We start from the raw sequence: 16478 nt of genomic DNA, 5'->3' as shown, positions 1-16478 counted from the left end.
CAGTTTTGGAGGGGGGGGGGCAGGGACATTTTGCCCCCCCCCCCCATTAAATTTACACCACTATGATTTCTTTTTCTGTTGTTTTTTTCTTCCTTTTTTTGTTTTGCTTTTCCGGGGGGGGGGCAAGCATCCCCCTTGCCCCCCTCCCCCTCGCGACGCCCATGCTATAGTATAAGCTTTATGTCGCCTCTCTGGGCTCCCGTATGTTTTGAACTAAATTTAATAGTCGGGCACCATTTGCAGACGGTGTTGTGATTTTATAATTGTGCGTTTAGAAGCCAGATGGAGGGAGCGATGGTCATGTATCTGGGAACCTGTAAACGCTTTTGAACCCTCCTATGGAAACATGCATTGTCAGCCTGGTTATTACTTGGGTCAAAATTGGTCAAGACCCCCATAGGTTTGTACACAGTACGCCAGGAGGTGAGATACAAACATTTTTAACATTGGTGACCTCTTAAATAGTAGGAGGCTTAAACATATCCTACTGTTTTAAGCCACATTTAAAAAAACCAAATTGAGAGTCAGGCTTGGAACGCACTCCAATCATAAAATAGTCTGGCGCCATCCCATTCAACAGTTTACAATTTATAAAACAGATTCAGGGAACACGATCGAAAATGGCTTCCCCGCGAATAAGGTCTATTCACGTTTTGTCAGCAATTTACGCTGTTGCAAACTGGGGCCAATTTCACGGCGCTGCTAAGCACAAACATTTGCTTAGCACAAAAACAGCCTGACTTATAAAAGCAGGTTACCAGCCAAAACTCCATGTATTGTATATTGCTCGTGATTAGTATTCAGCTGATGTTTGCTTAGCATGAAAATCACATGAAGTTTTGGCTGATAAACTGCTTTTATAAGGCCAAAAAAAAAAAGTCTCCGGTTTCTGGTATGCGCGCGCGTCGCCGTAGCCATGCGCGTCGGCAAAATGAAAAAGTTTTTTTTTCAATACAAGATGATGTTTCAAAACCGCCAAACTCACTGGTTTGACTGGAATTCTGCTGCTGCACAATTTTAACGTGTTTTTTAGATGGGGTTATGATCGAGAATAAGATTTATGTGGTCTCTCTGGACTCCCATATATTTGCACTAAGTTTAGTCGGGCACCATTTGCAGTCATCAGCCGACATTTGAAGCCCCCCCCCCCCAAAAAAAACAGGTAAAAAAAAAAAAAAAGCCGCGTCGCCGCACCACTTTTGGGGCAAGCTCCATACCAGAAACCGGAGACTTTTTTTTTTTTGGTCTAAGCCAGACTTTTTTTGTGCTAAGCAACTTTTTGTGCTTAGCATAACCGTGAAATTGGGTCCTGGAATGTACCGGTACTGCACTGCACTGCAGGCTGTCATACGAACCACGACAGTAATGTGCGCAAATGTATTTATGCAGCACCTCACTGTATGCTGAATTTAGCTTATCACTTCGAATATCACTGCACACTTGAACTGACAACTTTCAGCTGCAGTATAATTCATCCCACTGCGACACTTATTCAGCTCTGAGTGTATGAACGGGAAAACGCAGCTGTGCTGAATATACATGTATGAAATCCAGAAATAGCACACGTTCGAAATAAGTGGGGCTTGCCCATTATGATGAGCTCTCACCAAAGTGCAATGATGCTGAAATGAATGTGAAACAAATGAAATGCGGGGATACGTAGGGGTCTGTGCTGCCTGAAAGCCTCAGCGGAGGAAATGGAGCAAATTGGAAAACAACTTGTGCTGGAATGTAACATGAAGAGCAGCAATATAATTAAGGTGCAGAGTAAAAAACAGCCACCTTTGCCATTCTACGTAGAAACAGGTACATTGTACAAGTGTATGTACATGTACCGTACATGTGTACGGAAGTACATTATCGATACAAAAGTTTATTTACATGTATGAAATGCGCACATGTAGTTTTAAACAATGACAATAACAACTCCTACAGAATCTTGTTTATAGGGTTTACAACTCATACAGCTCATGACTTTACAGCTCATACATATTTTTTTTTTTTACATAATGGTAGGCTCCCTTTTTTCCATTGGTTTATTGCATACATGTAGTATTTGATTTTGGAGAATTCAGGTAGATTCTAAGCCAAAAAAAAAAAAAATTATCAACGACCAAAATCCTACAAAATCCCTCAGTTTTACAGGGTTTTGGTGGATTCAGGACTGTCACTGTTTCTTTACATGGAGTTTTTTCATTTGCATTTTTGTTAAGTACATGCACATGTACGATAACAAGAGTGTTCGATTGGTGTACTGCTCAGTGGTGGATTTTGGAAGATTCAGGACGATTCTAAGCAACAAAAAATTGCCAACGAAATAAATTCTACAAAATCTATCACATGGTTTGCAGTATTTGTATGCAGATTGTACAGATCAGCCACTACCTCTTTACATGGGGTTTAATATCCAAATTACCCAAAGTTATAACAACTGTCAATTGTTTCATTGCACAGTTTAGAGGATTCAAAATGTTTTTGAGCTAAAAGAATTAATTACTTAAAAAATCTTACAAACTCCATCAACTGATTTAGCAGTATTTGCATGGGTTCAGAAAGAAACACGAAGCCATTTTTTTTCTCTCTGTCTCAGTAATGCTTTATAATGTAGAATTTCATTTAGTTTTCTGCAAAGTTGGATTTTTTAAGATTCAGGCTTCCTACAGATTCCTATTGATTTGGGGGAAGTATTAATTTTGGAACTTACCCGCAAACGGATCTTCGTCGTCTCGTCTCAGTAACTCGGTGTCCCCACTACTGCTGGTATCCGTGACACTCAGATACTCATCGTTTGCCTGGTAACCCTCCGAGTCCACACTAGACTGGGTGAGCGAATGGCTTCCGTTCACCGGTCCCCCGCTAATGGAGTCTCTTTGTTGCGGATCCACAGGTCCCGGTGGGTGATGATCGTCGGTGGGTTGAAATTGAGACGTGGGCGGGAATCCGAAACGGGAGGGCTTTTCCGGCCGGCTCCGTTGCCTGGCTTCGCTGTGATCCCGCGAGTTGGAGCCGGAGTAAGTGGTCCCTGCGCTGTGGACGACGGAGCTCTCGGGGGTAAAATATTGCCGCGTCTCGGGGAAACGATTCGTCTGTTCTGAACGCTCCTGCGGGTCTGCGATCCTAACAGGCTGGAAGGCTGATCTGTTCTCCGCTGATGATCCGCTCTGCGACGACATCCATGCTTGATTTGACGGCTCTTTCGCCCCAAGGAAGTTACTGTGCGGAAAGGACTGCGTATAATAATAATAATAATAATAACATTAAGTGAGACACCACAGTGCGAGAGTGCCGTCAGATAAATTGAGTGCGATTGGCTCGGATAATGCAGCGAACGTGTAAGAGGGGGGTCTGGGGGAAATTGGGACGGTTGGGTGGCTGTGTTGGGGGGGGGGGGGGGCTGTGTTTAAAATTGGATTTGGCTGTTGCGGGGACAGCTGGCTGGCCAGGGCTCCAAGGCGTGTTTGTCCTAATCTGTTAAGTGGTTTTGGAAATTGCTTCGAGGGCCGCTGAACTGAATTAGGAAAAGAAAGATAGCGTAGAGCACCGATGGTTTGTCAGATGTGCTTTGTGTTGTGGCTTATTAGAATCAATCAATATATTTCCCCAATTTTCTTTTGAAAAGGTTAGTACAAAAACCATTCTTTCTGAAACAGAAAAAAGGGATAAAATGTAGCCATAACATGCTACCATAAACGGCATTCGTGGCGGTGTTATGAACTGAATTAGAAAAAGAGAAAAGATAGCGTAGAGCACCGATGGTTTGTCAGATGTGCTTTGTGTTGTGGTTTTGTAGGATGAATCAATATATTTTCCTTTGTTTGTTTTGGAAATGTTAGTACAAAACCATTCTTTCTGAATTAGAAAAAAGGGGATAAAATTTAGCCATAACATGCTATGGTAGACTGCATTCATGGCAGTGTTATTTTTGTACGTAACTATACTCTTTATGCATGAATGTACTAATAGTATCCGGGGGGTAAAATGAATGACTATTGCAGACAAGCAAAATAAAGCATTACAATTTATGTGACTGAGTTTTTTATTCATTTTGGTAAAACCTCGGAGGCAACATTTATTAGAACTCAATTCAAGGACAGCGTACATACATTTTTGCATGTTTAATAGTGTCATTTTGTTGACAGTTTTTACTTGTATGGAAATTGAATAATAGTCTTAAAGATACATTTCACGTGACCTGCAAACTAATAATAATAATAACAGAGTCTTATAGAGCGCCAACATCCGCTTGAAAGTCATGGTGCTTGATCAAAACAACTACATGTAGCTGCTTCAACAGACCAGATGCATTGAACAATGTCCAGTGTCACAACAGTCTACAGTCTACACATAATTAGAGGAAGATTTTTCCCCCCATAATTTTCTCTTAAAATGAAGAGGATACGACCAAACGCTTCTGGCTTATCAGAGGTTATTAATGAGAGGGTTAACCCTCCGATAAGCCAGAAGGATTGAGACAAACTCCCAGATAGATCAAGTGGTGAATTTAATGTAAAATACAAAGGAAAACAATGTAATAAGACCTTCTCAAAATGTGTACAAAACTTGGCAAAAACACAAATATGTGTGAGAAAACAGTAACCCTCCTGCTATTTAAACAGCACAGACAAGTCAAGATGTTCATCCACTTCCCCTGCTATACTTTTAACACAGGCTAGTCACCAGCAGTCAGACCATACCGGTATGTCCAGCAAGCACTGTGACTAGTCAAACTCAGTCAACAGACCATGAACAGACAAAGCAGGCAAGTTGTGGGCACAGCTGGCTTATCAATTACCCACAGTCAAAGCAAAGCTGTATCCAGTTACATAAACAGCCACGGCCAGTCACTCTTGCTTTATGTTGATTGGGAGCTCTTAACTGTTGAAAACAGTCACTTGATTGATTTTGACTGAAAGGACGACTTAACACAGAATGTATGTTTGCATAGCAGGGTTAATGTTGCATTCACCGTGCTCTTCAACAAATTCCATTTTTCCCCCAATTAATAATTTTTAACTTGTACAGGTATGTTTCATTCCAACCAAACAACCTCCTATTTTCCTTTTTTGGACATCTGGAATCCTATCAAAAAAAAAAGGTTACTGTTTTAGGCACAAACAGATCCGCCATGGTAACAGACTGGCTCCTGCCGTACATTATCGATACTGATTGCGGGGTGGGAACCAGCCTACCCCACGAAAACAAAATTATTGTCTGACAAAGTAAAGCAATAACTCAGTAAACTAAGCATGGGCTGATTTTTCGGTTGATTTCTCATTAAAAAGTGAATAACGTATGTATTGCTAGAAAAATGGGCAATTTAGAAAAGGAATTATTAAAGACACTTCATAAATACCTGAGTCAGTTTACCCATTCCTATTAGTCAAGAGCACGTCATGCGTGGTTTTAACCGCCGGTAAAATGCCGCCGCGCACATGCCAATTTGCATATAAGGAGATTTTTAGCGCGACACACACGAGGCACATATCATAGATATGGCAAGCGGAGTGTTGGAATTGTCGGAAATTTGTGAATTTTTTACTTGTTTGTCTTTTTGAACATATACCTTTAAAAACCGCTGGGGGCCTGGTCACAGATAATGGCCCTTGACTTCGGCTCAGGCAAATACCAGGCCCCTAGCTGGTTTTAAACGTACTTGTGTAAAACCGGCCATGCACATATGTATTCCCTTATTATTGTAAAATGGAGAAATCAGTTTACAACTGTTAAACAGAAATACTAATTTAATGAAAATACTGTGCACCCAACAGTTTGAAGGAGTCCATTTTAACACATATTCGAGGGTTCCATTACTGCAAGATAGGACAGCTGAAAATCTGATAGAATGAATGAAACAATTCCCAACCTACATTTAGCAATTATTTCAATCAAGTCAGTCTGAAACAGTCCAGTGTTAATGATTTCCTATGACTACAGAGGGCAGTATTGCAGTGGTCTAAGGGTGCAGACCAGTAAATTAGTCTAGGCGATATTTAAAAAAAAGGGCTCATTTAGGGTAAGAAGAGGCATTTCTTAGTAGAAGTTGGTAACATAGCTATTTTACCTAATTCGGGGTGCTGAATCCAAAAATGATGGTTACCAAGCTGGATTTTTAGTGGAAGTATGCCTAATTTGCATAAATATTTAATACCTGTCATGTAATATATTTTTTTTCCAATACTGGGGTATATTTTTTTGTAATTCTATTTTTTGAAAAGTTTATTTTGGTGATTATACATGTACAAGTTTACACTTCCTTACTTCAATAACATAATTATGAGGACATAGAAACAATCCAAAATGGCTACTATTATACACTCAGGTTACGCACATTTACTTTTTACTTTACATTTACTTATCCCCTCCCACCCAGCATGGTACTTTCAAGTGCAGTTCCAGATGTGTTGTCTGCCAGATTCATATCCAGGAGTCTGACTCCTTTTCTGGCCACTCTTCTGTCACTACCCACAGAACCATTGGTAACATCACTTGTAACACCCCTAATGTCATATATCTCATTTCTTGCAGGGTCTGTGGAGTGCAGTATGTAGGTGAGACTAAGAATACGCTCAAGAAGCGTTTCTATGCCCACCGGTCAACGGTCAACACCAAGAAACTAGACACCCCTGTTGGTCATCACTTCAACCTGCCTAACCACTCCATTTCTGATATGATTTTGCAGGGCATTGAATCTCTTGGCCATCGCAAGGACTCAGTCCGCCTCAGCAGAGAGAAAGTGTGGATGAATCGTCTTCGAACTATTCAACCACATGGTCTCAACATCCAACTTGGAAATGATTAATCTTTTTCTTCCTCCATTGTCTTCTGTTACAGATAATCCACCTGGTCTTCATTGTTTGTGTTTACCCATCTTCCCCCATCTTTCATCCCTTTCCACCTCAATACTGTTCCCCCCCCCCCCCCCCGCATCATCCCCCTTCACTTTCACTCTTTTGTCCGTTCCCACTCCCTGTGACCTTTGATCCTTCCCTTTCTGGTCCCTCCCCTGTTTACACCAGACCCCTTGTGGTTTGCCATCTCCCTTTGTTTCTTTGTTCTCTCATCCACCCTCCCCTGCATCTTTCCACACCTTTCGCACCTAATCCTCCTTTTGTGTTTCTTCTTTCATCCCTGCATGTTTGTGTGCACCCCCATGTTAATGTATGTAACTCTGTCATTTCTGTTTTAGCCTCTGAAGAAGAACTTGCTAAGTTCGCAACGTCAGGCCACATTAATTTTTAGATTTACATTTACTTTTCCTCAGATATCATCCAGTAGTCTCGCCAAACGTCAGTATTGATGAGCTTCAAATTCACAAAGTTACCTACTAGCACAGTTACCCTAACAAAAATAAATGGGACATTATGTCAGAAATGATAACATCTTGATATTTAGGCCAAAAAGGAAAACAGGGGGGGAAAATGAGGTGTCCGTAAATTGGGGGACTTGAACAACTTCAACGTGGGGGACTTCAACAACTTCAAGGAAATCCCCCAAAATAAAAGATAATTGTTGCTTACAATAATTATGTCAATGTCAAAACGTTTTCTTACCAATAACTTTTGGGAATTTCCTGGAAACTTGTACAAGTCTCCCACGTTAGGCAACCCTTCAACTAATTTTTAGCCCAATTTACGGACGTGTACCCCGTTTTCCCCCCGTTTTATATCACAACGTTATCTTTGTTCACGTGATTTTCCCATAAGGTTTTTAATAGGGTAACTGTACCAGTAAGCAACATTGTGAATTTGAAGTTCATCAATACTGAGGTTTGGCAAGACTACACTTCATGATATCTGGAGACAAGGTAAATGCGCGCAACTTTAGGGTATAATATTAGCCACTTTGGATCGTTAATATGTCCTCATAATTTTTCAGTCACTTATATGCTTTAGAAAATGCTATTGAGGTCAGGAAGTGTAAGTATAATCACCAAAATAAACTTTCCAAAAAATAAAATAATAAACAAATATACATGTATTATACGACAGGTATTAACCCCAACCCTCAAGGGTTCATTTGAATCATGCAGAATCTTGCTGAATTTAACACGGTTAGGGTTATAGATTTATGCAAATTAGGCATATTTCAACTAAAAATCCAGCTTGGTAACCATCATTTTCGGATTCAGCACCCCAAAATTAGGTAAAATAGCTATGTTACCAACTTCTACTCGAAAATGCCTCTTCATGTAACAATTTTTAAAATATCGCCTATGGGCCCAAAATTGCCTACTCGGGCCAAATCAAAATTTGTATGCCCTCAATTTTGTTGCTATTAGAGCATATTCTGGGCCTCGAACTTGAAAGTTTGTAAAAAGGATGGGCGGAAGCCGTGCACAGGACTGCGAGCTCATGAAACTCTGTGAAACTTGGATGAAATTGAGGTCCTAAAATTGCTCCATTTTGAAATGGAGCACAGGCATCATTTTTCAAAAGGGCGATGGGCTTCAGGCCTGCTTTTAGAGGTGATCATCTTTGGATGGGATTTTCTCCCAAAAGTCATGGGATTACCACCTGAAAATTGAACCCAAAATGAAAGATGATGAAATAAGCTTTAATTCGATGGGTGTGTCAAACACCTTGGAGAGTTGTGAGTATTTAAAAATTTTTGGAAGTGCGCGTAATTATCACCGAGGTCTATGGGAATCGATTTACAGGTCTGCACCTCTAAGACATTCAGTCATACGTATCCAGGACCCAATTTTGTGTGTTTGGTTTAACCAGAATTATACACTCGTGATTGTTATTATGTGCTTACAGCACCAGTGATTACAGCACCTTGTGTTGTTAATGCTCAGTCTTGCACAAATCTAGGCCCAGATGATACTTGAAATCCTCCGCACTGCTCCAGGATGTCACTGGCTCTGCCTCAACATATTGACAGCGATTGCTGGAGGATTTTGCAGGATTGAGGCAGTGGTCACCCCTCCAAGGACCACAGTCAAGAAATAACGGATGATTGAGGCTATATGGAAGCAATTTTTACATGGAGGCAGTCGGAGGATTAAGCAGGATTGAGGTTGCATCCTAGCAAAAATGCGTAGGGAGTAAGGGTTAAGTAAAAGAAGAAATAAAGGAGGTCCATACCTGTGGGGACAGTTTGGCCTGAATGCCCATCATGGCGGTGTGGGGGGAGGGCGGGGGATGGTCCGGGGTGGGTGGCTGCGAGTAGTAACTGCCCGGGGAAGACGGCATGTCCGAGTCCTCGGTGCCTGAACTCCGTGACTCTGAGTAGCATGAGTTGCTGGCCGACAACGGCAGGTCACCGTTGTTGAGGCTGGTGATGGCCACAGGGAGGGTAGGGGTGACGCTCCGGGGGGAGGTGCCTCGGTGTTTAGAACGGCGGGGTGGGGGGATGGGCTCACTCCCCTCTGCAAAAAAAAATAAAAAATTGGGTATGGTATCAAAGAACATTATGGGTTGCCAAATGGACAAAATGAATTTTTAAAAATTAAAAAAATAAAAGCAAAATCATAGAAAGTTAAACAAACAATTTATGACAAAAGCAAAAATCAATAAAGGAACGCACACTACTCATTGGTTGGACTACTCTCATAGACTATGGGCTCTGTGCGCCAACAAAAGAGGGCGCTTTTTACCACTTTTGAGAGCCCCTTGGACAGGACACTGCGTGTGCGTACTGCACTGGTTCGTGCGTAAAGTACGCACGACTTATTTATCCTGAATGTGCACAAAGCTAAGCCATAGCCTCTTCGCGTGTGAATAATACGTTCAAATTTAACTTGCGATGGTCTCGCAGACTAATCCCCACACCGACAACTTTGGATCATTCGAAATACCGTACGCGGTGGATGGACCGGGAACCAGTCTAGGTCTCCCCCAACTCTCTTTTTCTGGCTGTTGAAGGGGTACTTGTGCACGGAGCCCATATACACTGCGTTCGATTACTTCCCTCGTGCTTAGCTTACCAGTACTTTCGTCTTGGGTATAGATGCACATGCGCAATCTGTGGCAATAAACGAACAATGTCGGGCTAATTGAGGTCCGGCCATATTAACCGGAGTACCGGACTGAGTCAAGAGGTCATGTGGCAATTAATTCCCCTTTGCAAATGGATTCAAGCCGTCGAATTCAGCGAGCCATGGTGGCCACTGTGCGTGCTCTTCCAAAGTGAACAAGAAATGCCGGGTATGTTTTAAATTAACTTAACTGTCCTGTGAAGTGAAGCTGAGACTCTTTTGAATCCACCACGGCTGCAGCGTTAGACCAAGGATGAGATTGTCAATTTAAAGTCAGGGAACCAGACTAGCTGGCTTGTACCCGTTCATAGGTGTGTAATCGATTGCAAACAACATGCGGACTAACTAAATACAGTAAATTTGGGGCAGTATTTGCAAAAAAAAGGCCAGTTTTTTCCAACGCTGGTCGGCCGACCAGAGTTTGAAATTGATACAAAAATACTGCTTTTTAAAAAAATTAACCGCCCACCAGGTGCCATGATTTGACAAGATGCTTTAGACTGTCAGGCATGCAACTGGGAAATCACAAAAAAAGAGGAAATTCAAATTTTTCCCAGACTTTGTACAGTGTTTTTCTATTTTCAATGGCACACATGGGAAGTAAAAAAAGAGGAAATCAGCTGATCCGAGGAAAAGTTGCATGCCTGGACTGTCAGTCCAGTAAGGTACTTCATAATAATTGTTTTTTTGCTGTTTGCAAATGTTGTATATTTCCTTTGAGTCTGAAAATTTGTCGAAAAGTCTGAAAGTTATATTGCTTACTTCACTGATGTCTTTCTCTCTGATCCAAACAGTCTGATTTCAGACTAAAGTCTGAAAAAATCTCATAACTGGTTAGACTGAGCCGATATGTTTTCGTATTGTACTGTGGGATACTTACCCAAGTAACCGGCTCAGATGGTTGGTTACTTGGGCCAGGCTCGAGTCAACACGAGAAGTCATGTGAGAGTTCAATCAAATGCAGAACTTGCGCTTGCACGAATAAGTGCGAGGGAAGTAATCGAAAGCGGGGATGGAAACAAGACTCCAGTGGCAAGGGCGGATCCAGAACACAATTTTGGGGGGGGCCAAAAAAAATTTTGGTCCCCAAAAAAGTGGGTCTAAAAATTTTGGATTCTAGATGCTCTGTGGTGCGATCTGAGGCAATTTCTGACCACTTTAACCAATTTATTTTGAGGAAAAGATGGTGGTGTACTCATTGCCTGCCTTTATTGCGATGTCACATTAAAAAAAAAAAAAATTGGTTTCGTTTTTTGGGGGGCCATGGCCCCCTTTGGCCCCCCCTGGATCCGCCCTTGTCCAGTGGACAGATGCACTGCTGGTTGTTCAACAGTATTGTTTTACAATTAAGTAAACAGACAAGCGAGAACAATGCTGTGCATGTTTGTTGAAGAGGAGAGATTAGGTGATGGTTGAAAAATGGAACTGCTACTATCTTGACTGTTTTGACAGACATTAAGTTGCTTCTACTTTCGTTCTACCCCCCCCCCCCCCTCCATCCCACCCACCCCCTAACAAAAACTACTCACTTGTTGGAGATAGGTCTTCGAGGGCGGAGCCTACAGAGGACAGTGCTAGCCTCAAGGGAGGGGGGACGTCGTAATTCTCATGCTGCCCCGTCGTGGCGTCGGAGAGCAGCTCATACACATCCGAGTCCTGGTCACTGCCGGTTGACGAACCCATGGTACTGCTGTTATGCATTGGGATCTGTAAAATACAAAATATAATAATACTCTAGTTTGCCACGATGATTTGAAGTAGCACTTGTAGCCGAGTTTATCACAAGTTCTTACAACTACTCTCAAGTCCATCACAAGTCCACAAGTCCCAAGTCAAGTCACAGGCTGTTTTAAATCTTCTTGATTTGGGCGACGAAAATGATGAGAGAGGAGACCTTGACAGCAGTGGAGACATTCTGAACGACATGCGATGTAGTAGGCCTGATGCACGTATTATCTTCCCCATATTTTTCGTTGGCATAAAAGCCATGATAATCATGATATTTCAACAATATTCTAAATGCTATGTCACTATTTGTGACCTGTTCTGTCAAAATCAGACTTTTCTGGGCATAAGGTCAAAAATAAGATTTTTGCATTTTTGTGAAAATTTGTTCTTTTTCATTTAATGGGTGGTTTAATTTTTGAAACCGGTCATTCCTGGGCAGAGTTATGCTATTTTGAAGTTCATTGTGTCGAAAAGTGGAAAACGGAGAAAACGGCCACGAACGTCACAAAACTGTAATTTCTTTAATTGATATACCTTAAAAAATCATCAAAAATACTATATTTAGAGTTCAAATTATGGTTTCAAACTTTCATAGTTATTTAAGACGTGTTCAGGATTACAAATATGATAAAATTTGAAAATCGAAAAAAAATCACCTCCACAGCGTTTTTTGGCCATATCTTACTTTCAACCTCTGCCCAGGACACATGCAAGGAAACATTTTCCAATAACTCAGTGGAAGGCATCAGTTGGTCTCATGGAATAGTGAATAAATGATTGCGTGAAATACCTCAAAATTCATACATTTTGCACCAAAACCGCACTATTTGTGTCAATTCGGGTCGGTTACTATGACAACCATAAATGCATACAATTGCTCTCTGAGGTGTTTACTCATGAAGTGAGAGTGGTATTTTGTAGTGATGCATTCAAAAGTCTCCTAGCAGTTTGTTTTCATAATTGTTTTTGCCAAAAATCCACAAAGATGGAATGAAAAAGGTCCCAGAATTTAACTTAGTCAAAAAAACTCAAAATTAGGGCTGAGTTTAAAGGGTTTAGAAAAACAGTTTAATAAGGCCAAAAAAAATAAGTCTCCGGTTTCTGGTATGCGCGCGCGTCGCCGTAGCCATGCGCGTCGGCAAAATGAAAAAGTTTTTTTTTCAAGGAAAGATGATGTCTATAAACCGCCAAACTCACTGGTTTGACTGAAATCCTGCTGCTGCACAATTTTAACGTGTTTTTAGATTGGGTTATGGTCGAGAATAAGCTTTATGTGGCCTCTCTGGACTCCCATATATTTGCACTAATTTAATCGGGCACCATTTGCAGTCATCAGCCGACATTTGAAGCAAAAAAATCAGGTAAAAAAAAAAAAGCCGCGTCGCCGCACCACTTTTGGGCAAGCTCCATACCAGAAAACGGAGACTTTTTTTTTTGGCCTAAGGGAACAAATGTGTGCTTGGCTGGTTTTAAACACTTTGTTTAAGACCAGCTTAGAGTCTGGATGCTGATAATTACCCGAGCTGATCAGCATCCAGACTCCAAACTGGTCTTAAACATAGTGTTTAATACCAGGCAAGCACGTATTTATTCCCATTCATAAATAAGGTTTCGGTCCAAAAGTCAAAACTTTTCGGTCCCAAAAAACAAAACAAGTCAAAAAAATATAAATTCCCAACGATTTTGTTCAACAAGTTTACTTTGTGTTTTTGAAACATCCCTCTAGCTATGTTATGGTATGTCTCTCTCACGGGTAGTCGTAAACAACTCCTTATATGGAGATTGGCGCGATGTGGCGCAGAACGCAGCTGTTCCGGTGTACAGTCGAGTCTCGTTAATACAAACTCGTTCGGACCTAGCCAAATTGTTTGTTATATCAGAATTTTGTACTAAGAGGAACATCAGTCCCATTCATTGTGCACATAAATGCACAGTTGGGACTAAGGCTTTATGTTTGTTATAACCAGAATTTTGTATTAACAGAGTTTGTACTAACGAGAGTCGACTGTATTGTGAATTTAGGACTATGAAATACTGACTAACTGGTAGTACTGTGCATGTCTACACAAAGTACGTGAGGATAATGCATTCAACCAATAAAACGGTACTGGCACCAGATTTCATAGGAGTCCAAATTTCATGTGACACCGGGAAAGTGTTTAAAACCAGCCAACCGATGTTTCATCAACTAGGCTATCAGCTTCGGTCCAAAAATCGGGCCACCGGTATCAAATGATCGAAAGAAGCAATCTTCATAGCGATTTTTGGCAATGTATGCACATCTAGAGTTGGAAAATGTGTGATAGCTTTGCAGTGTGATAGGTGGCAGTTTTTAGGGTGTTATCACTTTTAATTTTATTTTTTTCAAAATGGCCGCCAATATGCCTGCTACCAGATTAAAAATATGTGGTAACAAGCATGTTTTGGCCTACATTTGTTTTTAAGTAGTGACAGCACCCAAAAAGCTGCCACCGCTGCAATGCTATCACATATTTTCCAACTACAGGGGTGCATACCTTGCCAAAAATCACAATGAGCATTATTCCCCTCATTTGATACCGACCAAACCCCCAGGCTGATGGCCTAAACCATTTAAAAACCACCCTCATGAGGGGCTCTCGCCCAATAGCAATGGGTAAACTGTCTTAGGTATTTATGAATAAATGATAAGACCACCCTGCTGAAATAAAACTTATAATGACGCTTTGCAAAGTTTGCATTTGTGAAAGTGAATAAGCAGTCACTCCGGGCTTCTGTCAGTGTTTGAAAATAGGGCGTCCAAATTGTCCTCGAATTTGATGTCCAAGACATCCAAGTTGTTGAAGTTTTAGGCCTATGTTTTCCATGTATACATTTGTGCAACGGAATTGGGTGTCTGAAACATGGCTCAGGTGCCTAACAGACACCCAGACACCCAGACACACAGACAGGCTTAAAGGGAAGATACAACATTTGCAAACATCACAAAACGAAATGATCAAAGTGTCACGCAATACCTTACTGAATTGTTAGGGACTGACAGTCTAAAGCATCCTTGAAATTCGTGGCTCCTGGTGTTCTGACATTTTCAAAAAATGGCATTTTTCCAATGCTGGTCGGCCGTAGGAGAAAACTGGCTTTTTCAAAAACTGCTCCTAATTTTTCAATTAGTTATTCCACGTTTTCTTTGCAGTTGATTACACACCTGTGAAGGGGTACAAGCCTGCTAGACTGATTCTCCGACCTTACAATCCCCCAAAGTCTAAAAATTGATCTGTTTCATCTTAAGTGGGGTCAGGGAACCGGACTACAACAACATGATTGATTTTCTTGGTTTTGCCAGCATCTACAAGCCAAAAACGTGAAACAAGTCATTTTAACAATATTTGCTATAACATACTAATCCTCCAAATCCATTTATTTCTGAAAATTGCAGCAGAAGCAAATGTACATTCCCTTTAAACCTGACACTCACTTGCAGGTGCTGCTTGAGAACAGCCAACTCTTGCAGCTGCTGAGCAGCGACGTCACCACTGTAAGCCTCAGACAGATCCTCATAGAAGCTCTCTGTCTCAGAGGAAGAGTAGGTGGGGCCAGGGGTGTGGCCAGGGGTGCGGCCAGGGGTGTGGCCAGGGGTGCGGCCAGGGGTGGGGCCAGGGGTGGAGCCAGGGGTATGGCCAGGGGCAGGGCCAGGAACAGGGCAAGGTGGGAGGCTAGGGGCGGGGCCAGGGGCGGGGCCAGTGGAGGGACCAGGGGCGGGGCCACAGAAAGCGGCATCCATGAGTAGACTCCTCCGGAGTTCGTTGACGTCCTCCTTGGAAGAGATAACAGGGTCACCGTCAGTTTGGTCGGGCGCCTAAATGTTTGAAGCAAATGGAGAATGGATTGCAAATCAGAGAGTGAAAGCAAGCGCATAACAAACATGCATGGAGGCACGGGCGGGTCGGTGGATGATTTAGTGGATGGGTGATTTAGTGGATGGGCTAGTCAGGCATGGTGGTTGATGGGGTGGATTGCAGAGCTGAGATCAAGTCGTTACAAGTCAGTCATGAATCAATCCTGAGTAAATCATAAGTCAATCAGAAGTCAAAGTGTCCATTATAAGTCTTTCACAAGTCCTTACAAGTCCAGCAAATCAGGAGTCAATCACAAGTCAACCACAAATCATCACGTGTTATTGCAAGTTAACCACATACCATCACATGTTATCGCAAGTCAACCACAAATATCATTATATGTTATCGCAAGTTAACCACAAATCATCACGTGTTATGGCAAGTCAACCACAAAATCATTATATGTTATCGCAAGTCAACCACAAATCAACACGCTATCGCAAGTCAACCACAAATCGTCACGTTATCGCAAGTCAACCAGAAATCATCACATTATCGCAAGTCAACCAGAAATCATCATGTTATCACAAGTCAACCAGAAATCATCACATGTTATCGCAAGTCAACCAGAAATCATCACATCTTTATCGCAAGTCAACCATAAATTATCACATGTTATCACAAGTCAACCAGGGGTGCATTTTGGCGGTCATAACCAAGAATTGGTTCGGTGGTTTCTTGTCGGTGAATTTCTTCTGCAAATTTAATTGGGTTAGAATTACGTGTGATCATGTAGTACTCAAATCCCCAAAAACAATTAACCAAAGAGAAACCACCGAACCAATTCTTGGTTATGACCGCCAAAACGCACCCCAGAAATCATCACATGTTATCACAAGTCAACCAGAAATCACCACATGTTATCGCAAGTCAACCACAAATCACCACGTCTTTAT

General features: G+C 41.7%; 1 protein-coding gene across 1 annotated transcript in view; it reads right to left on the bottom strand.

Moving 5' to 3' along the window:
* Positions 1 to 2573: 2573 nt before the first annotated feature.
* Positions 2574 to 16478, bottom strand: part of LOC119721440 (mucin-5AC-like) — a 38114-nt gene continuing 24209 nt past the window's right edge. Inside the window, exons 9-12 of the mRNA XM_038191522.1 lie at positions 15162 to 15542; positions 11509 to 11686; positions 9087 to 9370; positions 2574 to 3227 (exon numbers count right to left, since the gene is read on the bottom strand). Coding sequence (XP_038047450.1) covers positions 2688 to 3227; positions 9087 to 9370; positions 11509 to 11686; positions 15162 to 15542 — 1383 coding nt within the window. The 3' untranslated portion in view covers positions 2574 to 2687. The remainder of the gene's footprint in view (positions 3228 to 9086; positions 9371 to 11508; positions 11687 to 15161; positions 15543 to 16478) is intronic.

Source organism: Patiria miniata, unplaced genomic scaffold, assembly GCF_015706575.1.
Source record: "Patiria miniata isolate m_02_andy unplaced genomic scaffold, ASM1570657v1 HiC_scaffold_1, whole genome shotgun sequence".
In the NCBI taxonomy this organism is placed as follows: Eukaryota; Metazoa; Echinodermata; class Asteroidea; order Valvatida; family Asterinidae; genus Patiria; species Patiria miniata.
This window is presented reverse-complemented; position numbering and strand designations above follow the sequence as displayed.